At 46.0% G+C, this 24,086-nt stretch overlaps 2 protein-coding genes across 3 annotated transcripts; both read left to right on the forward strand.

Annotated features, from left to right (window-relative positions):
• The first annotated feature begins 1,707 nt into the window (after window positions 1-1,707).
• Window positions 1,708-4,554, forward strand: LOC100193231 (putative RING zinc finger domain superfamily protein). Of its 2 annotated transcripts, none has more exons than XM_035966653.1 (7): window positions 1,708-2,394; window positions 2,514-2,766; window positions 2,859-2,926; window positions 3,551-3,592; window positions 3,683-3,804; window positions 3,894-4,002; window positions 4,153-4,554. In XM_035966653.1, the coding sequence occupies exons 1-7, from the start codon at window positions 1,873-1,875 to the stop codon at window positions 4,156-4,158; spliced, it is 1,122 nt and encodes a 373-aa protein (XP_035822546.1). In that variant the 5' UTR covers window positions 1,708-1,872; the 3' UTR covers window positions 4,159-4,554. The 2 variants fall into 2 exon arrangements, with proteins under 2 accessions (XP_035822546.1, NP_001131853.1); NM_001138381.1 differs by having other exon boundaries at window positions 1,983-2,394; window positions 4,105-4,465.
• A 334-nt stretch (window positions 4,555-4,888) lies between these two features.
• On the forward strand, window positions 4,889-5,619 carry LOC100285455 (chaperone protein dnaJ 11). The gene has a single exon (NM_001158348.2). It carries the CDS (start codon window positions 4,995-4,997, stop codon window positions 5,415-5,417), a length of 423 nt encoding a protein of 140 aa, NP_001151820.2. The 5' UTR covers window positions 4,889-4,994; the 3' UTR covers window positions 5,418-5,619.
• Window positions 5,620-24,086: the final 18,467 nt, after the last annotated feature.

Here is a 24,086-nt window from a genome sequence, read left to right on the forward strand (position 1 = left end):
AGAAATGATTTCCCTTTTCCATATATTTTCCTTTTTTATCTCTATTTTGAACTCAACACAAATCTACCCCAAATTCAAATATGAACTCCACAAACATATGCATCAAACAAAGTAAAAACAAATAGAACTTAGGGTTCAACATGATGCAACACTTCACATCCCTTTAGGTTTTAATCCCCTAGAGTATTAATACATCTCAAAATAATTAACCCAACATCTACTAAATGGAAGAGAAAGAAATCTATAGAGAGAAGGAAGGAGGTAACACCTGAATTTGGTAGATATTAGAGAAGAAATTTTATACCCCGACATCCATGGTGTTACAAGGACGGAGCTGACAGGGTAGTCCCACGACGCAGAGAGAGAGAGAGCGCGCGCGCGCGGAGCGAATGGGTAACTGCGCTGACGAGCGGGGCCCGCTGCGTAGAGGGACAACGGGGCGCGCGCACAAGGGGTAAACGACGCCGACAGCTCGAGCCCACCTGGCAGAGGGAGAGAGGGGTTGGCGCGCGAAGCTGGGCCGAAAGGCTGAGGGAGATGGGAGGCTGGGCTGATTTCTGGTTTTTCTTTTATTCTGAATTTTCTATTCCTTTTTTTTTATTTTCTCTTTTGAATTCAAATCAAATCAAATCAAATCATAAATTCAAATTTAAATATTTCAAACATGTGCATAGACCAAAAACAAAGTTCAAGCTCAGCATGATCCAACAATTCATGTCTCCCCTCGGTTTTAATATACTAAAGAAATAATACACCTCTCAAATAAATACCTAAACCCTATTAAAAGGAAGAGAAAGAAAGTCTCTAGAGATGAGAAAAGAAGTAACACCTAAATTTGGTAGATATATTCAGATAGATATTGGAGAAGAAATTTTATACCCTAAAATCAAGGTGTTACACTTAGAGAGTATCCAAACATAGACCTAGAGAGTGACGGTTAAACAATGACACTTGATGTCTGGATAGACGTTTTTGCTTCAGCATCATATAGGGCTCTTTTGGAACGCAGTATTTTTTTTAAAATGGTGTAAATTTTTTACTACAATTAGTTTAAAAACACGGGAAAAACGCATGATTTAGGGCTAGTTTAAGAACCTCATTTTCTCAAAGGAAATTACTTTATTTTTCTTTGTAAAAATAGAAATCTCTTGGTAAAATAGAGTTACCAAACTAGCCCTTAGAAAATTTTATGGTATAGAAATTTTACATGAATTAGTTTAAAAACACATAAAAACCCATGATTTAGTGCTAGTTTGGGAATCCCAATTTTTCAAGAAAATTTCATTTTTCCAAAGAATATTAGTTCATTTTCCATAGAAAAATAGAAATTTCTTGAGAAATTGGTGTTTCCAAACTAGACCTTAAAAAATTTCCCTTCGTTTTTTTAAAAAAGCCCATAATTGGTGGTTAGCTTTGGACTCTGCCGGGAATATGAAGCTGCAACCGAAAGTCCAGCGATGCTTACGATTTGGTTGCGGCTTCCGGCATCAAAATCTGTTATTACGGGCGTACAGGCGCATAGCGTAAGCAGAGGTTATCAACCCATTGCCTGCAACCGCAAACGCCTCAAGAATATCCATCCGTGCAAGAAACTAGTTGGCGGTGGCGCTCGCATGCTGATGCCGGCAAGCCTAGCTCCCGTGCCGACCCGTGCAGGCGTATAATAATCAGCTTGCCGTGAGCCCACGGCCTGCTGCTTGCTAACTTCGCCGGCAAGGTAGAAGTCGTCCACAAGTTCCAAACTTCCAATTGGACTTGTCTTCTGTTGTGCTTGTGCTCTGTCTGTCTAGACCTGGCGATGATTTCCAGCAATGCCCCTCGTATTCTGACTAGGTGAACCCTCTGTGACCGACATGAAGGGCCCACCGTTATATGAAAACGCTGCAACACGCCATGTACGGCATGGGCATGACCGTTGTGGCGTGGCGGTGTGCCGTTGTCTACCTCGTCTCGTCTCTTTTCTCAACCGGACTCCTGTTTTATTTCGGATCGCGACGCCACAATCCCACCGGCCACAGCACAGACCAGGCCGCCGCCGCCGCCGCCGCTCTGCCTTGTTCGCAGCTCTGTTGGCCGCTCGCTTTCGCAACATTATTATACCCACCTAATCGACCGACGCAATCGAAACCGCCTCCCATCTCATCCGTCTCTCTCGAATCCCACCGTGCGCTCACTGCGATGGACGGCTCATCCAAGCGGATCGGCGGTGGCGGCGACGACATGCCCAGCCCCGACCACGACCAGAACGCCAGCCCCAACGTCCCGCCGTCCGCCGCTGGTGACGGCGGCGCATCAGCCACTGCGGCGGCAGCGCCCGCCGCCGGGAGGCGGCCGTTCACCAGCCTCAGCCAGGAGGAGGCCGACCTCGCCCTTGCCCGCGTCCTCCAGGAGCAGGTAAGTGCCGGAGATCTCGCGGGGTCGGTTTCGTCCGGAGCCACGGACCGGTCACCGGTCCCCATGGAGGCGGGGGCGTGCTACGAGACCTCGCCGCTGATTCCTCGTGCTCGTCGCAGGAGCGGGCGTACATGATGCTGACCGGCGGCGAGTACGCGATCTCGGACGCCGAGAGCTACGACTACGACGAGGAAGACGGCGATGGGAGCGACTACGAGGAGGAAGGCGAGGCGCTCGACGAGGACGAGCAGGTTGGGGACGCGGAAGCGGAGGGGGCTGAGGGGGACCTGGACCTGGACCCTTCTCAGTACGAGGACGACGGGGAGGGCGACGTCTCCGACAGGCTCATGGCGCTCGTCGGGATCGGTGATTGTGAGTGCACAAACTGATGTCGAAACTCGGTCACCTTTGATCTTCGTTTTCCCCCCTTTTTGTATGGCGCCTAATCTGCCGCTGTGGACCAGGGCGAGCAATGGAGCAGGATGATGCTGGGGACGAGGAGGACGACGAAGATGCTGAGGTTCATACACAGGTGACATTTCCTATCTAATGTTTGCATGACTCGATTGTCAGGGGGGTGGGGGTTGGGCAAACGTGAACATAGCCTATTATTTACCTTCAGATAGTTTCATAAAGAGATCTTAAAATTATACTCCATCCGCCCCAAATTAAAATTCGTTTTAGACATTTAGTAGATTCATACCATGATTAATGTGTGTGTCTTGCATGTGTCTAGATTCATCATCATCTATTTGAATATAGACATAAAATTAAAATGCTGAAGTTAACACTATTATGGGACATAGGGAGTGGCTGGTAATAATACAAGCACAGGAACTCTTTTAAGGTGGTGAAATATACATCATTTCTCCGGTGCTCTGTTTTAATACCGTGGTTGCGTGTACTCTTGATGATAAGGAATGGAATTTTAATTAATTTACTAAAAACGAATTGGGAGTGAGAATTCTCATGTTCCTCTTGATGATTGGCTGTTTAGAAGCAATCACATAGATGCTTCCATTTGAAATGCTTATTGACAACAAATTCGTCTATTTGGAGATGGTCTCTATTTTCTTGGTATCTTAATTTTTTTTAAAAAAATCCTGGAATAAATGTAGAATCTGACATTTAATGGTTTTATTATTTTGAACTTTAGGGTGCATGGGAAGATGTTGACCCAGACGAATACTCTTACGAGGCAAGTTATTCTTGTTGAAGAGATTAGGATATTCTGTGCATTTGTTTTCTGCTACCGTGCAAAGCTGATTCATGAACGTGGTGACCTCAGGAGCTAATTGCGCTGGGTGAAGTTGTCGGTACGGAAAGCAAAGGCCTTGCTGCTGACACTATTGCCTCATTACCTTGGGTGACTTACCAGGCACAAGACAAGCAAGATGGCAACATGGAACAGTACGAACACCATTTTGTTACGCCTTGTCCCTAGAGATGTTATGTGTGCGCGCAGAGTGATGACCTGACCAAATCATTCTCATTTGCAGGTGTGTTATTTGTCGTGTGGAGTTTGACGAGGGCGAGTCATTAGTTGCACTCCCTTGCAAACATCCATACCATTCTGAGTGCATAAACCAGTGGCTGCAGCTAAACAAGGTATATGCACCACCATATATCTTCTGAAATCATGTGTTTTATGATGTTACTCTGTATGCAACTTTGGGCATGCTATCGACATGTATCCTTTGACTGTGTCAGGTATGCCCGATGTGCAGTGCTGAAGTTCCCACTTCTGTGAACAAGCAGGCATGACTTACTCAAACGGAAGAAGATAGCGGTGGCTTGGTATTTATCTGCCATTGATGGAATGAAAGAAGCGCCAACTGTTAAATTGTTCAGGGAAGCAAGGGAATTGGCTGGGTTCTGATTCCCTGTTTTCTTCAGTTCGACAGGCTTAGTCCCCCCCGGCCTGTACGCATGCTAATTTGTATGGCCATACCGCTGGTTATTTATGCATTCCATCAGACGCCGATGATTCATTGCTTGTAGATGTAAATCAACAATCATACCACCATAGTCAATAGCAGTTGTTTTAATGCCAATAGCAACGTTCATGTTTAAAATGGTAGCATTTTTGTTCCTTGTTTTCTAGACCGGACATTTTATGTTCCTGAAGATGGTGATTGTGTTACAAACGAGTTGAGTTGACATGAGCTGTGTACTGATGCGTTAAGGTAGCCGTCGAAACGGGCAGGAATGCGCGAGTCGAAAGAACAGTGGTATGTATGGTGGGGTCAGCGGGAACTTTGTTTCTGCCGCACAAGAGTCAGAACCGACCACTGCCAGGGAAATACCGCGGGCACCGGACAGCGACGCGGCTTCCTAGTCCGGGACTCCGTGTGCGCCGCCCACCGTGGCGCCGCAGCGCCCTGGCCCCGGCGTGTCCCCCAAGCAGAGGGCCGCAGCCCACAGGACGAGACGACGTTGACGCGCAACCACCTCCTGTATTCTTATCGCCAACAAATCGAAAAAGCCCATCCGCGCTAGAAAATCAGCTATAAGACGCGCGGGCGGCCAGCCGGACACGGACGCCAACGCCTCATCCACCTGTGCTGTGACCTCATATTTGTCCTCCGTTCCTTCGTCTCATGATCTCTGCGCCTCTGCGGCTGTCGGCGCCGAGGGCTGCCGTCGGGGGATCGTTCCTGCTCGGCGCGTCCAAGTCCAAGCCCAGCAGGATCCGCTGCGCCGCGGGGGTGGGGAGGGGCGCCGCCGCCGCCACGCTGTACGAGGTCCTGGGCCTGCGCGCCGGCGCGACGGGCCGGGAGATCAAGGCCGCGTACCGGCGCCTGGCGCGGGAGCGGCACCCGGACGTGGCGACCGCGCCCGGGGCCGCTGCCGAGTTCGTCCGCCTGCACGACGCCTATGCCACGCTCTCCGACCCGGACAGCCGCGCGCGCTACGACCGCAGCGCCGTAGCCGCGGTGGCCGTGGCGCAGCGCCCCTGGAGGAGCGGCGTCGGCGTCTATGGCCGGCCCCTCCGCACATGGGAGACGGACCAGTGCTGGTAGCAGTTGTTGTTTATATAGACTAGTTAGACGGACCTCCTGCGGTCCTGCCGCTAGCCATACGGCCATGGCGGCTCACCTTGGTTTTTTTTTTCTGTACCGGTGGCCATCCATGTTACATGTACCCTGATTTCGTTCTCCTCCTACTTGCACTTGTACGCGTGCGATCTTGAGAAGCCATTGCGAACAAATCGACCAGCTTATAGGTGATTAATGATTAAGTTGTCTCTGATCCTTTCTATATATCCGCTCAAATTTTTTCTATTACAAAAAAAATCTAAATTTCTATGCAATTTATAATATTTAAAATTTGTATTTGTGATTTTTTTATTTTCGAAATATGTACTAACGAGAAATATAACTTAAAAATAAAGAAAAAGAAACAAGAGCAGTGAAGGCATTTAGCTTAGAACAATCTATTAGAGGGTGCTTGGTTCGATGAATCAATACATTTTATATAATATATATCATGAGCTCATTTTATAAATTTGATGAAATAAACTCATTCGTCGTATTATTAATAATTATTAGTACATGAGAAATAAAATGGTGATGGATCTAACAAATTGTAACAAACCAAACACGTTATTAGTTTCTTGTTTGGAACACCTCTGGCTAATATTTAGCCAGCTAATGGCTAGTTTAGCTAGCTGCCAACAATTAGGTCTATAGGCTTGGAACATGACTTAAATCTAGAGTATGTTGTTTTCTCTTAATATGACCGTGCAGTTTCAAAATTTGGAGTTGTCTCGATGCGATAGTCACTCAATCCTATGTTATTTTTCTTGGGCCCATTTACCAAATCGCGGCTGAGGTGCCCGCGAGGAATGCTCCGATGACGTTGGAGTCGGTGATGTTGGGGAGCTCTGTACGTTGCTTGGAGAATTGGTGGATATACTCCCGCAGAGTTCCGTCTTGCTTTTGCCGACAGCTTTGAAGGTCCCAAGAATTTCCGGGGCGCACGTATGTGCCCTAGAAATTCCCTCGAAAAACCCTGACCAGGTTTCCCCAGTCATTGATTTGGGCAGGTTGGAGGTGCTCTAGCCACGCTCGAGCGGAGTCGGGCATAAAGAGGGGTAAATTGAAAATGATGAGGTTGTCATCACTCGTCCCTCCGAGCTGGCAAGCCAGTCGATAGTCAACAAGCCATAGCTCTGGTTTGGTCTCTCCTGAGTACTTAGTGATAGTAATCAGGGCTTCGAACCGGGTCGGGAACGACGCCCTACGAATGGCTCGACTGAAGACTTGTGGACCTGGTGGCTCGGGTGAGGGGCTTCGATCTTCCCCACTATCGTAGCGACCACCTCGTCGAGGGTGGTAGCCATGTGCGGCGTGTCGTCGGTCGTCGCGGTGTAGCCTTCCACCGAGGCAGTCGTGAACACCATAATTTTGGTGGTTGTCGAGGAGGCGGTTTTAGACTGCGAGGGGCTTTCTCTTTGGTGGGCTCGGGGTGGACCAAGGCCTCCCTCTCTAGGAGAGAGGGCCCTGCTCATTGCTTCGAGGCAGGATCCTAAAGCCGAGAGGCAGAGCTCTCGGCCTGCGGGTTCGCATCACATTCCATGAGTCCCCTGATCTCCCCTTGGATTCGGTATCCCTCGGTGGTGGATGGCTCTGGCATGGTTCGGAGCAAGATTGCTGTTGCGGTAAGGTTCTGACTAACCCTGTGAAAGACCGGAGGGCTTCAACCTCGGCATCTTCCATGATGCGATGAAAGACGTGGCGTGCCTTAGCGCGTTCTCCCTCGTCAGGGCTCTACCTGCTACTTCCTAATCGAGAACTTGTCGAAGTTGTTGTAGCCGCTATCGTTCCTCATCGAGCTTGGCTTGCAGCTCGCGGAGCTACTCGAGGTGGGCCATGTGACTCACCCTAGGGAGGGTATGAGCATCACCTTGCTCCCTTGGTTCCCCGGTGTGTGGGGGAGGTGCGTTGTCTTCCCGAGGCATGCCAAGTTGGTTTCCTTCGTCATGCTTCTTGTGCCATATGTGAAAACACTCCCGAGTTGGGTCGTAAGCTTCTTCGTCGATGCTGTAGTCGTCGGGGCCATCAGAGAGGAGTTCATCGCATGCGAACAGGAATCACAGCAAGGCTTCAGGGTCATGAAGCCAGGAGAAGTCTAGGCCAAGGCTCGGACTGTCCTCCTCGGAGTCAAGGCACCCCGAGGGGAAGGGGAGATCAGCATACATGCTGGTGAAGATGCTTGTGTCGAAGCTCGGTTGAAAGGGGATAGGGTTTAACACCGATGGTCCTCCCCTAGCCACTGACGGAGCCGACATCTCCTGCCTTGATGAAGCTGGCGCCTGCCTCGTAGTGCTACCCTGCCTCGTCTCCTCGGCAGAAATGAATGGGAAGTCGCGATCCCTTGGTAAATGGGTAACACGACTTGTGGGTAAAGATGAGCAACCTTTGTAGAGTGTAAAACTGGTATATCAGCGGTGCTCACGGTCATGAGCAACTCGGACCATCATATGAGTAATTTATGGAACTAAACTTAATTTGTCATATGCATTGCATTGTGGGTGTTGTTATTAATTTTGATCTCTTACTTATTTGTGTTGGAATCTACTTATACTTAGTAACCGCTAATAAATTTTTGACCAACTTTAAAAGCAATGCTCAGCTTTAACCATCTCCTTTGGTAAGCCTTACACTTCAAATGAGCTCCCACCTTTGGTGAGTTCATACACATTATTCCCCACAACTTGTTGAGAGATGAACATATGTGAGCTCAGCCTTGCTGTACTCACATCCCCCAGGTCAAGAATAGGTACCACATGATGAGGCACTTGAAGGATGATGTGATGATTTCGTGAGTGGTCTAGGCCGTTGTCTCCCAGTCAACTATGGTTGCTGGATCAATGTCTTCGTATGATGTATTTATTTAACTATTTTATACAGAACTCCTATTATATAGTAATGATGTGACATTCGTTTCTATGCCATGAGTCATCATATGTGTGAGACTTGATCCCAGCACACATTTGATTTGTGCCCGGGTTTTGGACCCCTAAAATCCGGGTGTGACAGGAAGACCCTTTGCATAGTGAGGAGATTAGAGAAGTGTTGATCTTATGATTAGCAACCTCATCAGTGCATAGAATGATACTTGTGTGCATCCACCACCCATATTAGGCTTGTCATGGTCAAGTGAGAGTCTAGTGCTTGTTACTCTTGGTAATCGGCTACACCTTGATGTCTTAGTGGCGATTGGGGTGCGATGATCACCTAAAGAGGTTGTGGGTGACCGACTTGGGTGTTGTACATGGTTGTGAGTGATTTACCATGCTAGAATGGTGAAAACCATCTCATAGAGAGCACTTAGTCCTTGCATGGACTAGGGGGCATACCCTTGTGTGGGTGCTCCAACGAGGACTAATAGAGAGTGTCAACTCTTCGATACCTTAGGAAAAATTTGAGGTGTCATCTTAACCCTTGCTCTTAATAATTGCAATTACATTTGAGAAATTTACTTTTGTATTTATATTTCAAGAATTGCCTTGATAATATAGGTTTTGGTTTTTGTGCTCTTATCTCTTTGTGAACACATTAGGCACTAGGGTGAAGTTGAGATACAATTATGGTTTAATTACTACAAGAAAATTTTAGAAAACCCTAATTCACCCCCTCTTAGGCATCGTGATCCTTCCAATTGGTATCACCGCTTAAGTTAAAGATGTCTGGTGGGGATGGACCTCCTCCCATATGTGAGGGGGACGATTTTCCTTTTTGGAAATTTCGTATGGAAACCTATCTTGTTACTATTGACATTGGCATTATAGAGCTGCCACACTGTAGGGTCGAGATAGCAGACTAGAGGGGGTGAATAGTCCTTTCTAAAACTAATAAATGCAGAATTAATACTATTTTGGTCTAGCCAAGACTACACCCCTCTAACTATAACAAGCACCTAATAAAAGATCCTAATTGAAGCAACTAAGGTGCCAAGTTAGTGAAAGAACTCTCCCACACAAATCTAGTTAGCAAGGTCATACAAACTTATGCAACTATAATCATAAGCACACTGAGAGATCCTAAACATTCTAGTAAGCAAAGCACACAAAGCACAAGCACTACTAGCAAAACTCACTAGTTGCACTACACAAGCACAACGAGAGAGAAACAACTACTTAGCTACACAAGCTAAGCAAAACGGATTAGCTACACAAGCTAACAATGAGTAACTATTTTACAACAAGTATGACTCAATATACAAGAGCATACAAGAGTAACAAATACTCACTAGCATAAGTATATGAACAAGTAAATACAAGCTAGTGTGGAAAGTTGCAAACCAACGGGGAGATGATGACACTTGACACAATGATTTTTTCCCGTGGTGTCGACGACATGCCGGTCACCCCTAGTCCACATTGAGGTAGATTCAAAGCACCCAAACGCTCCTCTATCAAGTCTCCACTTGATCTCTTGAGTCGGATTGGTCAATGAACCCTCAAACCTCGATTCCACTAGAGTTGATTTTGAATGCACAACACCTCTCACAATCACCACTGTGACCTTTTCACAATCTTCGTTGAAAGGCTCATAGGGAACCACCTCCAAATCGTCTAGGAGGCAGAAACCTCTAGGAGTAACAAGCCAACGACCTCACTTGATGATCTCCCTAGTGCCTCAAAGGTCAACAACTTGATGCAATACACTACATGGCTCTCAATCTCACTAGAATGCAATGCCAACCAATATGAGTGAGTGTGAGGGAGAGAAAATGCTCCAATATGCTCACAAGTGTTCCAAATGGCCTCCTTAACCTTTTTAGCCTAGGCAACACAAGTATATATAACCCCTCTTCAAAACTAGCCGTTATGGGCCAATTGCCCCCTTTTCTGCGCACACGTGGACGGTCTGCAATTCAAGCTCGCACCGTCTGCACAAGAATCCCAATGGCTATAAAAAAGTCAAAGTATTAAAAAATGACTTATGGATGATCTACCCCTCAAGGCCGTGTGCTACATAAAATCGAGCCAAACCAAAGTTTTGCTCACTCTACACGTTTGCCTAAATTTGTACTGTATACGGTCTGCACCTGGACCTCAGACAGTCCGCAATACAAAATATTTGTACTGAGGACTATCCGCACCTAGGCCCCAGACGATCCGCAGTTCAAAAATGAAAACCAAAACAGAACTGCCCGAGTTTTGTCCGAACACTAGTCCTTCAACTATGGACGATCCACCACCTCGGACCAGATGGTCCACAATACAAAAACTTTGCGAAACATAGAAAGTCCATGTTTCTGCACATCACCTCAAGTTAGACCTGCAGATAATCCGCCATGCTGGCCCAGACGGTCTACAGTACTGAAAGGGAAATAGGCTCACTCCTTTTTCTAAATGATTTTGGTAGTTGAGTTGCCCAACACAAATATTTGGACTAACTAGTTTGCTCTAGATTATAAGTTCTACAGGTGCCAAAGGTTCAACACAAACCAATAAAAAGTCCAAGAAAGGGTTCAAATAAAAAGGAGCAAAGACAACCGAAGGCTGCCCCTGGTCTGGCGCACCGGACTGTCCGGTGTGCCACCAGACAGTGTCCGATGCACCAGGGAGATCAACTCCAAACTTGCCACCTTCGGGTTTCTAGAATTGCCCTCCTCTATAATTCACCGGACTGTCCGGTGTAGCACCAGACTGTCCGGTGTGCCAAGCGGAGTAACGGCTACAGCGCCAACGGTCGACTGCAAAAGTGAACAGCGAACAGTGCTGACTGCGCGCGCAGAGTCAGAGCAGGCGCCAGATGGTGCACCGGACAGTGAACAGGACCTGTCCGGTGCACCACTGGACTGTCCGGTGGCCCACATGTCAGAAGCTCCAACGGTCGAACCCTAACGGTTGGGTGACGTGGCTGGCGCACCGGATTGTCCGGTGCACCCTTCGACAGCAGCCTTCCCCAACGGCCACTTTGGTGGTTGGGGCTATAAATACCCCCAACCACCAACACTTCAAGGCATCCAAGTTTTCAGCCAACACATTCAATACAAGAGCTAGTGCATTCAATACAAGACACAAATAGATTGAATCAAAATCTCTCCAAGTCCCAATTCCACTCAAAGCAATAGTGACTAGAAGAGAGAGTTTTGTCGTGTTATTTTGAGCTCTTGCGCTTGGATCGCTTTTTTTCTTCCCCATTTTCTTGTTCCCAAAATCATTGTAATCAAAGCAAGAGACACCAATTGTGTGGTGGTCCTTGCGGGGACTAAGTGTCCCAATTGATTGAGAAGAGAAGCTCACTCGGTCTAGGTGACCGTTTGAGAGAGGGAAAGGGTTGAAAGAGACCCGGTCTTTGTGACCACCTCAACGAGGAGTAGGTTTGCAAGAACCAAACCTCGGTAAAACAAATCACCATGTCATCCGCTCTTATTCGCTTGTGATTTGTTTTCGCCCTCTCTTTCGAACCCGATTATATTTCTAACGCTAACTCCGGCTTGTAGTTGTGCTTAAACTTTATAAATTTCAGATTTGCCTATTCACCCCCCTCTAGACGACTTTCAATTGGTATCAGAGCCTGGTACTTCATTAAGAGCCTAACCGCTCGAAGTGATGTCGGGAGCTCACACCAAGAAGGAGATGGTGACCGGCGAGAAGCCCGCCACAAGCCATGGGAAGGCTCCATCGGGGGAGTCCGGCAACAAGAAGAGGGAGGAATCACCTCCCCGCATCAAGTCGCACCAGAGTGGCGACGAGAAGAAGAAAATGAAGAAAGTGGTCTACTACGAGACCGATTCTTTGTCGCTTTCCACCTCCGGCTCCGACACGCCGTCCGTCACTTCTAAGCGCCATGAGCGCAAGAAGTTTAGTAAGACCCCCTTACGCTATCCTCACATTTACAAACACACTCCTTTACTTTCCGTCCCACTAGGAAAACCACTGGTTTTTGACGGTGAAGATTATTGTACCTGGAGTGATAAAATGAGGCACCATCTAACCTCACTCCATGCTAGCATTTGGGACATTGTTGAATTTGGAGCGCAGGAACCATCCGTGGGGGATGAAGGCTATGATTCGGACGAGGTAGCCCAAATCCGACACTTCAACTCCCAAGCCACTACTATACTCCTCGCCTCTCTAAGTCGAGAGGAGTATAATAAGGTGCAAGGGTTGAAGAGCGCCAAAGAGATTTGGGACATGCTCAAGACCGCGCACGAAGGAGATGAGGTGACCAAGATCACCAAGCGGGAGACGATCGAGGGGGAGCTCGGTTGATTCATGCTTCACCAAGGGGAGGAGCCACAAGCCATGTACAACCAGCTCAAGACCTTGGTGAACCAAGTGCGCAACCTCGGGAGCACAAAATGGGATGACCATGAAATGGTCAAGGTTATTCTTAGATCACTCATATTTCTTAACCCTACTCAAGTTCAATTAATTCGTGGTGATCCTAGATATAAACTAATGTCTCCCGAGAAAGTGATAGGAAAGTTTGTGAGCTTTGAGCTAATGATCAAAGGCTCCAAACAAATCATCGAGCGAGGCGCCACCTCCACACCCGAGGTGAAACCCGTCGCCTTCAAAGCGATGGAGGAGAAAAAGGAAGAGTCTACATCGAGTAGGCTTCCCATCGACGCCTCCAAGCTCAACAATGAGGAGATGGCTTTAATCATCAAAATCTTTCGCCAAATCCTCAAGCAAAGGAGGGGGAAGGACTACAAGCCCCGCTCCAAGAAAGTTTGCTATAAGTGTGGTAAGCCCGGTCATTTTATTGCAAAATGTCCATTATCTAGTGATAGTGATAGGGGCGACGACAAGAAGGGAAAGAGGAGAGAAAAGAAGAAATACTACAAGAAGAAGGGCGGCGATGCCCATGTTTGCCGGGAGTGTGTCACACCCGGCTTTAAGGAACAAAGCCAGGTGCATCTCATACATGCGCCAAGAAGACAACATATATAATAACAGAGTGTATAGAGATAAATGTCACAAAACATTAGAGTACTTATTACATAGCGGAAGACTTATTACAAAATAAAATAATAAAGATAAAACGAACTAAGGATCGTCTGCGCCAATGTCAACTGAGAAACGCCACCTAGATCAGATCAAACTCCTCGCCTTGTGGCTCCTCCTGAACCACCTGCTCTTCTCCTGTGGGGGGAGTGTGAGACAGCAAGGGTGAGCTCACACATGATCATAGCTCAACAAGTTGTGGGGAACCAGTGGACATAAACTCACAAAGGTGTGAGTTCATGTGATGTGTAAGGCTAATCAATGACAGGGGTTAAAGCTGAGCATTGCTTTTAAGTAGTTGGTCAAAATTTTATTAGCAGTTACTAAGTGTAAGTAAATACCAAACCTTAAGTAAAGTAATAGAACAAAATTAATAATAAACCCATGCATATGCAAATGACAAAATTGAATTTAAGTTCCATAATTTAAACATCAGAGAGTCCTGAGCTGCTCATGACCGCGAGCACGGCTAGTATACCAGTTTTACACTCTGCAGAGGTTGTACCCTTTACCCACAAGTCATGCTACCCATCTGCCAAGGGGTCGCGAATCCCATACACCTCTACGTAGGAAGCGCGGCAGGGCAACACTACGAGGCCTTTACAAAGTTCCACTAGCTTCCGAAAACCCGCTACAGTTTATAGGAAGTTCCAATGCAGGGTTCTTGCCTGACCGCCATCGTAGCAAAATCAAGCAAGGACCTCCCTACACTGACCACTCCCCTACTGCCCTTGCCCCTTTCGGGTAAGGTAGTCTTCCACTAGCTTTCCTAGTTAATCAGCCAAGGGCGTCCCATTAAACCCTTGTGGTGGCACGTGGTTCTCAAGTTAAGCTCTATGTTCCAATTAACATTAATGATCATAACATGAACATAAATAGAATAACAAAAAGAATTGGAACATAGAGGTAATAAATGATTATCCCAAAACCACATAAAGCAATAGCAAACTACCCAAGTGATTCAGGGGTAAACAAGGTAATGAGATAAACAATCTAGGGTGACCTATTGGGTCCCATCAAAATTAACCTATGCATGAATAAGTGATATTAAAGAACATTATTGGGTAAAAAGTGGTCAAGGGCACAACTTGCCTTCAATGAGCTCCTGCTCAGCTACTTCAACCTGCTGCTCACCAGGATCCTCAGCAACGGGCTCTTCTACTCGCCACAATACAAACAAGCACAATATGCAGGGAAAAATTAACATCACACCAAGCATGTAAACAAAATACACAGTAATAATCTACACATTAAAATAAAAACCTAGGAACAAAAATCATAATTTTTGGAGTTATAGAATTTAAGTTATGAATTTTCAAAGGTTTTATGTGTTTAAATTGGATTAAGTGAGGAATTAAATTTATTACTGTTTTCATGACGAAACAGAGGTTCTAAGTGATAGAGAATAAAATTATAAAATTTTAGGAACTGGAATGGAGTAATTTGGAGTTCATATGCATTTTCTATGGAATAAAGAAGTTTCTAGATTTATTTTTGTATTAAAAATCGATTTCTAATATTAATTTCTTATTTTCAGCTCTCTCTGGATTGGGCCTCAAAATCTGAGAACAGCAGGGGGCTCTGCGCAAGATATCTTAGACTCAGTGCATAGTAAAAATGGACGGCGGGTTTATTTCAATGAAACCGAGGGGCTCTTAAGTAAAATGGACCCGCGAAGGGGTATGGAACGACATCCGTCGTCCGATCATCACCGGACGCGCCAGATTAGATCGGCCCATATGAAACGGTAACTGTCTGAAGCCGTCCGATCCGAGGTGGTCGGCCCAGATTAGAAGTGCATGCGTTATGTAGCTGTAATTCCTCCCGATCGCTAGATCCGGAACGGGCGGTTGAGGGACGGCCACGTCATGATCAGATCACAACTGCACATGAACGGAACGACGATCCAGATCCAACCTCGCGAAGAGGTAAGCTGTACTCTAATCCAGACCGCTCCCTAAGGATCCGATGGCGCGTGAACGCTCTTCAACCTCCGACGACCAGGGGAGGTGGAGCAGAGGCCCGCGATGGCACTCCACCGGCGCGCTGCGATTCCGGCCATCCGGACCTTCATTTCCTAATTCCTTCGCTCCTCAGCCAATTGACGACGATATTAACTCGCCTACCCTACCAATTTCTATCGTCGTCGAGCACAGGGCTCGGTCCACGGCGCATGGCGGAAACGCGCGTCCGATAACCAAATCCGGGCCACGAACTAGGTGAATACGAGTCTAACCGATTGGAATGCAATTGAGGGAGGAAGAGGGCACGGAGGATTTATTCTCACCAGCGACTGGTGCACAGACGCAAATACACCGACGAACGGCGGACCCGCAGGGAAGTGCGATTCGCGGCGGCGCCCAAATCTTCAGGGAGAAATTGCGGTGACACCAAGGATCTTCCCCATCAACGACGCCACGACGAGCACCCATACGCGTAGGCGATTCTCCCTAGCCCTCGCGCTTGAGGAGGAACCGCACAGGACGTTCCTAATCTCTCTCCCTCTCCTCACTGGTCCACCCGATGGAGGTGCCCGAGGCCGCCGAAGCTATTGGCGTTAGCAGCGGCATGGAGGTTCTGTGCTATGGACAAGGAGCGATGGGGCCGTGCTTTTATGCCCAGCCACGGGAGGGAGTTCGGTTGGCGCACAGCCAAGGACTACGCGCGAGGGGGCTATGGATCCGCTCGGCGCGGCGCATTCCACGCGACGACGAAGGTCGGGAGGTGGGAAACGGTCCACCAGCAGTGACTGAGGGGAGCGCGTGCTCGAGGTGGCTGAATCGTGGCTAGCTTCCCGCGGATTCCTCGTAGCTTGTTGTGATCTGGATTGCCACGTCAGACGTTGACGAAGGAAGGGGAAAGAAACTGTGCAGTGGAGCCCGCTCACCAGCGACAGGGGTGACGCGTGCGACCACAGCTACTGCACAGTTGGGCCCACTTGTCAGCGGCGCAACAGAGAGAGAGGGGCGCGGATGGTTCGTAATGGGCCGAAATGTGGCTCCCGCGGCCCAGGTAAGTCTCCTATTCCTTTTTCTTTTATATTTTTCTGTTTTCTTTTCCAAATTCTAAATTTCAAATTCAACTTGGTGACAGAGTTTGTATTCAAATTTAGGGTTTCTTTTGATCATACCCAATTTGAAGAAATTACTTATTCATAGATTCATTTTGCATAGTATGTTATTCTTTTTTTTCTAAATTCTAAAGTGCAAATTGGATTAGGACTAATCCTCTTCTTTTATGTATTCTTGTTATCATTACCACTGTAGACAAATGCACACACCAATAAACACCGGCATGATGCATGATTTAATTGTATTTATATTCTTATTAGTTATTTATTTTCAAACGAAGTGTTCACATGTGATGATAAATGGAAAAATTCACATATAAAGGAAAGGAAATTCTCCTTTTATTTCTTTTACAAAATGGGTGTTACAAATCCTACCCCCTTAAAAATAATCTCGTCCTCGAGATTTAGGAAGAACGAGGGAAAAGGTGGGGAAAATCTATACGAAGCTCTTCTTCTCTTTCCCAAGTTGCTTCATCTTCACCGTGGTGACTCCATTGGACTTTGCACATCTTTACCACCTTATTTCTTGTAACTCGAGTCAAAGTATCCAAAATCTTGATCGGGTATTCCGTGTAAGTCAAATCACCCTGAACACTGAGCTCTTCCATCGGTAACTGTTCCTCAGGGACACGGAGACACTTCTTTAGTTGAGATACGTGGAACACGTTATGCACATCCGATAAACTATCCGGTAACTCGAGTTGGTATGCCATCTCCCCAACTCTTCTAAAGATCAAGAATGGTCCAATGTAGCGGGGGGACAATTTGCCCTTAACTTTGAATCTCCTCATTCCACGAAGTGGTGACACCTTGAGGTACACATAATCTCCTTCTTCAAATTCCAGTGGTCTTCTTCTATTATCAGCATAGCTCTTTTGCCTAGTTTGAGCCACCCTCAAATTCTCTCGAATTATATGGACTTGTTCTTCTGCTTCTTGAATTAGTTCAGGCCCAAAGAACTGTCTTTCTCCAGTCTGATCCCAATACAAAGGAGTTCTGCACTTTCTCCCGTATAAAGCTTCAAAAGGTGACATCTTCAGACTGGCCTGATAACTATTATTATATGAGAACCCAGCATAAGGCAATCTTTTATCCCAACTTCCTCCATGCTGAAGGGCACAAGCTCTCAACATATCCTCCAAAACTTGATTTGTCCTTTCAGTCTGTCCATCAGTCTGAGGGTAATAGGTTGTACTAAAATTCAACTTTGTATTCATATTCTCATGAAAGCTTCTCCAAAATCTAAAGGTAAACTGTGATCCTCGATCAGACACGATCTTCTTTGGCACTCCATGCAAACACACAATCCGAGCCATATATAACTCTGCTAGCTGAGAACCCTTATAAGTAGTCTTGACAGGAATAAAGTGAGCCACTTTAGTCAATCTATCCACAATCACCCATATAGCATCATATCCTTTCCGGGTGCGAGGCAATCCTGTAATGAAATCCATACCAATCTCTTCCCACTTCCACTCGAGTATCTTCAGTGGATGCAATAGTCCAGCTGGCCTCTGATGTTCAGCCTTAACTCTTTGACATACATCGCACATAGCCACATGTGCAGCCACATCTCTTTTCAATCCATACCACCAATACTTCCGTTTCAAATCCTGATACATCTTGGTACTACCAGGATGAATAGAATAGTCCGAATCATGGGCCTCCTTTAAAATAGTCTCTCGAAGGCTTTTAATATCAGGAACACACATCCTGTCCTTGAACCATACAGTGCCTTGCTCATCTTCCGTAAATTCCGGAACTCGACCTTCAGTAATCAGATCCTTAATCTCTTTGATTTTAGCATCACCAATTTGTCCTTTGCGGATCTCTTGCTCCAAAGTAGGTTCCACATCAATAGTAACTCCTTCAGTATGAGCAACTATCCCCAGGTTAAGTCTCCTGAAATCCTCAACAATCCCATCGGGTAGCTGGGCAACAAAAGCTGAATGAACATGCTCCTTTCGACTCAAGGCATCTGCAACTAAATTTGCCTTGCCCGGGTGATAGTGAATCTCCAAATCATAATCCTTAATAAGCTCCAACCAACGGCGTTGCCTAAGGTTGAGATCCTTCTGAGTGAATATATACTTCAGACTCTTATGATCCGTATATACTTGGCACTTGGTCCCCATGATATAATGTCTCCAAATCTTAAGCGCATGCACAACGGCTGCCAATTCCAAGTCATGAGTGGGGTAGTTCAATTCATGCTTCCGTAACTGACGAGAAGCATAGGCAATCACGTGTCCTTCTTGCATGAGCACACATCCTAAGCCTTGGCCACATGCATCACAATAGATATCAAATCCTTTCTGTAGGTCTGGCATAACCAACACTGGTGGTAATATCAATCTCAACTTCAGTTGGTCAAAACTATCTTGGCACTTCTCATCCCACTTAAATTCTTTTCCTTTCTCCAAAAGTGAAGTCATAGGCTTAGCAATCTTAGAAAATCCTTCAATAAATCTTCGATAATAGCCTGCTAATCCTAAGAAACTCCGAATCTCAGTAACTGTAGTGGGTACTCTCCACTCCATTATCTCCTTAACCTTAGCATGATCCACTGAAATTCCTCCATTAGAAATAATATGACCAAGAAATGGCACCTCGCCAATCCAAAACTCGCACTTGCTAAACTTGGCATATAGCTGGTTATCTCGTAGCTTCTGTAGCACCAATCTCAGATGTTCCTCATGATCGCTATCACTCTTACAATAGATAAGAATATCATCGATGAAAACCACGACGAATCTGTCCAGATCATGAACACCTTATTCTTTAGATCCATAAAATAGCTGGTGCATTAGTTAGTCCAAATGACATAACGGTGAACTCATATAATCCATATCGAGTCGAGAAATCTGTCTTGGGAATATCTGATGACCTAATCTTCATTTGATGGTATTCCGATCGGAGATCAATCTTCAAGAATACTCTAGCACCTCTCATCTGATCAAATAAATCCTCAACGCGGGGTAACGGATACTTGTTCTTCACAGTAGCTTCATTAAGGGATCTATAATCCACGCACATCCTTTGTGATCCATCTTTCTTCTGCACAAATAGAACTGGCGCTCCCTCAAGGTGAAGAATTCGAACGAATGTACTCAGCCTCTTGTAATTCCGTTAATTGCTTCTTAAGCTCCTTTAGTTCTTCTACGGACATTCTGTATAGCCGTTTAGAAATAGGAGCAGGTAAGAGATCCATGACAAACTCAACTTCCCTATCTGGTGGCATCCCTGGTAACTCCTCTGGAAAGACATCCGAAAAATCTCTAACCACACGGATGTTGACACCAACAAACTTCCCATCTACTAAGAATGCCGCTAGTCTGATGGTGGTAGTTACTGCAACTTCAACTTCAAATCTTTCTTCTTTGGAACGGGTGAGTTCTACGGTTCCCTTAGCACAGCGTATATACTGCCTTTGTCTTTCTTAACCATGACATACCAAGGATCACATCTATAGTGCTCTCTTCTAACACTATAGGGGTAGCCCATCTGGGTTAGAAACACAGGGTAAGGAAGGAAGATTTGTAGACAAGGCGAGTAATTACGAGGAATGTTACTTTGGGGGATTTATTAGCTAAGTAGATTAGTGTGTTATCCACTAAAGCTAATACATTACCCTATGGTGGTACATGCTAAGATGCCCCACTATAATGTTTCAATCAATCAAAGAAGCAAATCAAGCATTTATCATCAGAACAATCAACCAACATTTTTAATAGAGAAAATAGTTTTAGATTTTGTCTTAGGTTCCCTATCTCTTACAAAGGTCATAGTGGTAGGATTCCAAGGTGTGAAATCCATCATGTCTCTGAGTAGAGAGGTAAGAATGATCAGAGTAGAACAGTAGAAGGTGAGACAAGATCAAGATGATATGAGTATAGAATGAGTCAGAGTAAGGTAAGTAGGAGAGGGTTTGTCCATTTCTATCTAGGTCTCGTCCTACAGTCAACATTTCCTTTGATACCACTTCTGTCACACCCGGCTTTAAGGAACAAAGCCAGGTGCATCTCATACATGCGCCAAGAAGACAACATATATAATAACAGAGTGTATAGAGATAAATGTCACAAAACATCAGAGTACTCATTACATAGCAGAAGACTTATTACAAAATAAAATAATAAAGATAAAACGAACTAAGGATCGTCGGCGCCAATGTCAACTGAGAAACGCCACCTAGATCAGATCAAACTCCTCGCCTTGTGGCTCCTCCTGAACCACCTGCTCTTCTCCTGTGGGGGGGAGTGTGAGACAGCAAGGGTGAGCTCACACATGATCATAGCTCAACAAGTTGTGGGGAACCAGTGGACATAAACTCACAAAGGTGTGAGTTCATGTGATGTGTAAGGCTAATCAATGACAGGGGTTAAAGCTGAGCATTGCTTTTAAGTAGTTGGTCAAAATTTTATTAGCAGTTACTAAGTGTAAGTAAATACCAAACCTTAAGTAAAGTAATAGAACAAAATTAATAATAAACCCATGCATATGCAAATGACAAAATTGAATTTAAGTTCCATAATTTAAACATCAGAGAGTCCTGAGCTGCTCATGACCGCGAGCACGGCTAGTATACCAGTTTTACACTCTGCAGAGGTTGTACCCTTTACCCACAAGTCATGCTACCCATCTGCCAAGGGGTCGCGAATCCCATACACCTCTACGTAGGAAGCGCGGCAGGGCAACACTACGAGGCCTTTACAAAGTTCCACTAGCTTCCGAAAACCCGCTACAGTTTATAGGAAGTTCCAATGCAGGGTTCTTGCCTGACCGCCATCGCAGCAAAATCAAGCAAGGACCTCCCTACACTGACCACTCCCCTACTGCCCTTGCCCCTTTCGGGTAAGGTAGTCTTCCACTAGCTTTCCTAGTTAATCAGCCAAGGGCGTCCCATTAAACCCTTGTGGTGGCACGTGGTTCTCAAGTTAAGCTCTATGTTCCAATTAACATTAATGATCATAACATGAACATAAATAGAATAACAAAAAGAATTGGAACATAGAGGTAATAAATGATTATCCCAAAACCACATAAAGCAATAGCAAACTACCCAAGTGATTCAGGGGTAAACAAGGTAATGAGATAAACAATCTAGGGTGACCTATTGGGTCCCATCAAAATTAACCTATGCATGAATAAGTGATATTAAAGAACATTATTGGGTAAAAAGTGGTCAAGGGCACAACTTGCCTTCAATGAGCTCCTGCTCAGCTACTTCAACCTGCTGCTCACCAGGATCCTCAGCAACGGGCTCTTCTACTCGCCACAATACAAACAAGCACAATATGCAGGGAAAAATTAACATCACACCAAGCATGTAAACAAAATACACAGTAATAATCTACACATTAAAATAAAAACCTAGGAACAAAAATCATAATTTTTGGAGTTATAGAATTTAAGTTATGAATTTTCAAAGGTTTTATGTGTTTAAATTGGATTAAGTGAGGAATTAAATTTATTACTGTTTTCATGACGAAACAGAGGTTCTAAGTGATAGAGAATAAAATTATAAAATTTTAGGAACTGGAATGGAGTAATTTGGAGTTCATATGCATTTTCTATGGAATAAAGAAGTTTCTAGATTTATTTTTGTATTAAAAATCGATTTCTAATATTAATTTCTTATTTTCAGCTCTCTCTGGATTGGGCCTCAAAATCTGAGAACAGCAGGGGGCTCTGCGCAAGATATCTTAGACTCAGTGCATAGTAAAAATGGACGGCGGGTTTATTTCAATGAAACCGAGGGGCTCTTAAGTAAAATGGACCCGCGAAGGGGTATGGAACGACATCCGTCGTCCGATCATCACCGGACGCGCCAGATTAGATCGGCCCATATGAAACGGTAACTGTCTGAAGCCGTCCGATCCGAGGTGGTCGGCCCAGATTAGAAGTGCATGCGTTATGTAGCTGTAATTCCTCCCGATCGCTAGATCCGGAACGGGCGGTTGAGGGACGGCCACGTCATGATCAGATCACAACTGCACATGAACGGAACGACGATCCAGATCCAACCTCGCGAAGAGGTAAGCTGTACTCTAATCCAGACCGCTCCCTAAGGATCCGATGGCGCGTGAACGCTCTTCAACCTCCGACGACCAGGGGAGGTGGAGCAGAGGCCCGCGATGGCACTCCACCGGCGCGCTGCGATTCCGGCCATCCGGACCTTCATTTCCTAATTCCTTCGCTCCTCAGCCAATTGACGACGATATTAACTCGCCTACCCTACCAATTTCTATCGTCGTCGAGCACAGGGCTCGGTCCACGGCGCATGGCGGAAACGCGCGTCCGATAACCAAATCCGGGCCACGAACTAGGTGAATACGAGTCTAACCGATTGGAATGCAATTGAGGGAGGAAGAGGGCACGGAGGATTTATTCTCACCAGCGACTGGTGCACAGACGCAAATACACCGACGAACGGCGGACCCGCAGGGAAGTGCGATTCGCGGCGGCGCCCAAATCTTCAGGGAGAAATTGCGGTGACACCAAGGATCTTCCCCATCAACGACGCCACGACGAGCACCCATACGCGTAGGCGATTCTCCCTAGCCCTCGCGCTTGAGGAGGAACCGCACAGGACGTTCCTAATCTCTCTCCCTCTCCTCACTGGTCCACCCGATGGAGGTGCCCGAGGCCGCCGAAGCTATTGGCGTTAGCAGCGGCATGGAGGTTCTGTGCTATGGACAAGGAGCGATGGGGCTGTGCTTTTATGCCCAGCCACGGGAGGGAGTTCGGTTGGCGCACAGCCAAGGACTACGTGCGAGGGGGCTATGGATCCGCTCGGCGCGGCGCATTCCACGCGACGACGAAGGTCGGGAGGTGGGAAACGGTCCACCAGCAGTGACTGAGGGGAGCGCGTGCTCGAGGTGGCTGAATCGTGGCTAGCTTCCCGCGGATTCCTCGTAGCTTGTTGTGATCTGGATTGCCACGTCAGACGTTGACGAAGGAAGGGGAAAGAAACTGTGCAGTGGAGCCCGCTCACCAGCGACAGGGGTGACGCGTGCGACCACAGCTACTGCACAGTTGGGCCCACTTGTCAGCGGCGCAACAGAGAGAGAGGGGCGCGGATGGTTCGTAATGGGCCGAAATGTGGCTCCCGCGGCCCAGGTAAGTCTCCTATTCCTTTTTCTTTTATATTTTTCTGTTTTCTTTTCCAAATTCTAAATTTCAAATTCAACTTGGTGACAGAGTTTGTATTCAAATTTAGGGTTTCTTTTGATCATACCCAATTTGAAGAAATTACTTATTCATAGATTCATTTTGCATAGTATGTTATTCTTTTTTTTCTAAATTCTAAAGTGCAAATTGGATTAGGACTAATCCTCTTCTTTTATGTATTCTTGTTATCATTACCACTGTAGACAAATGCACACACCAATAAACACCGGCATGATGCATGATTTAATTGTATTTATATTCTTATTAGTTATTTATTTTCAAACGAAGTGTTCACATGTGATGATAAATGGAAAAATTCACATATAAAGGAAAGGAAATTCTCCTTTTATTTCTTTTACAAAATGGGTGTTACAAATCCTACCCCCTTAAAAATAATCTCGTCCTCGAGATTTAGGAAGAACGAGGGAAAAGGTGGGGAAAATCTATACGAAGCTCTTCTTCTCTTTCCCAAGTTGC

The sequence above is a fragment of the Zea mays genome, chromosome 4 (assembly GCF_902167145.1).
Source record: "Zea mays cultivar B73 chromosome 4, Zm-B73-REFERENCE-NAM-5.0, whole genome shotgun sequence".
In the NCBI taxonomy this organism is placed as follows: Eukaryota; Viridiplantae; Streptophyta; class Magnoliopsida; order Poales; family Poaceae; genus Zea; species Zea mays.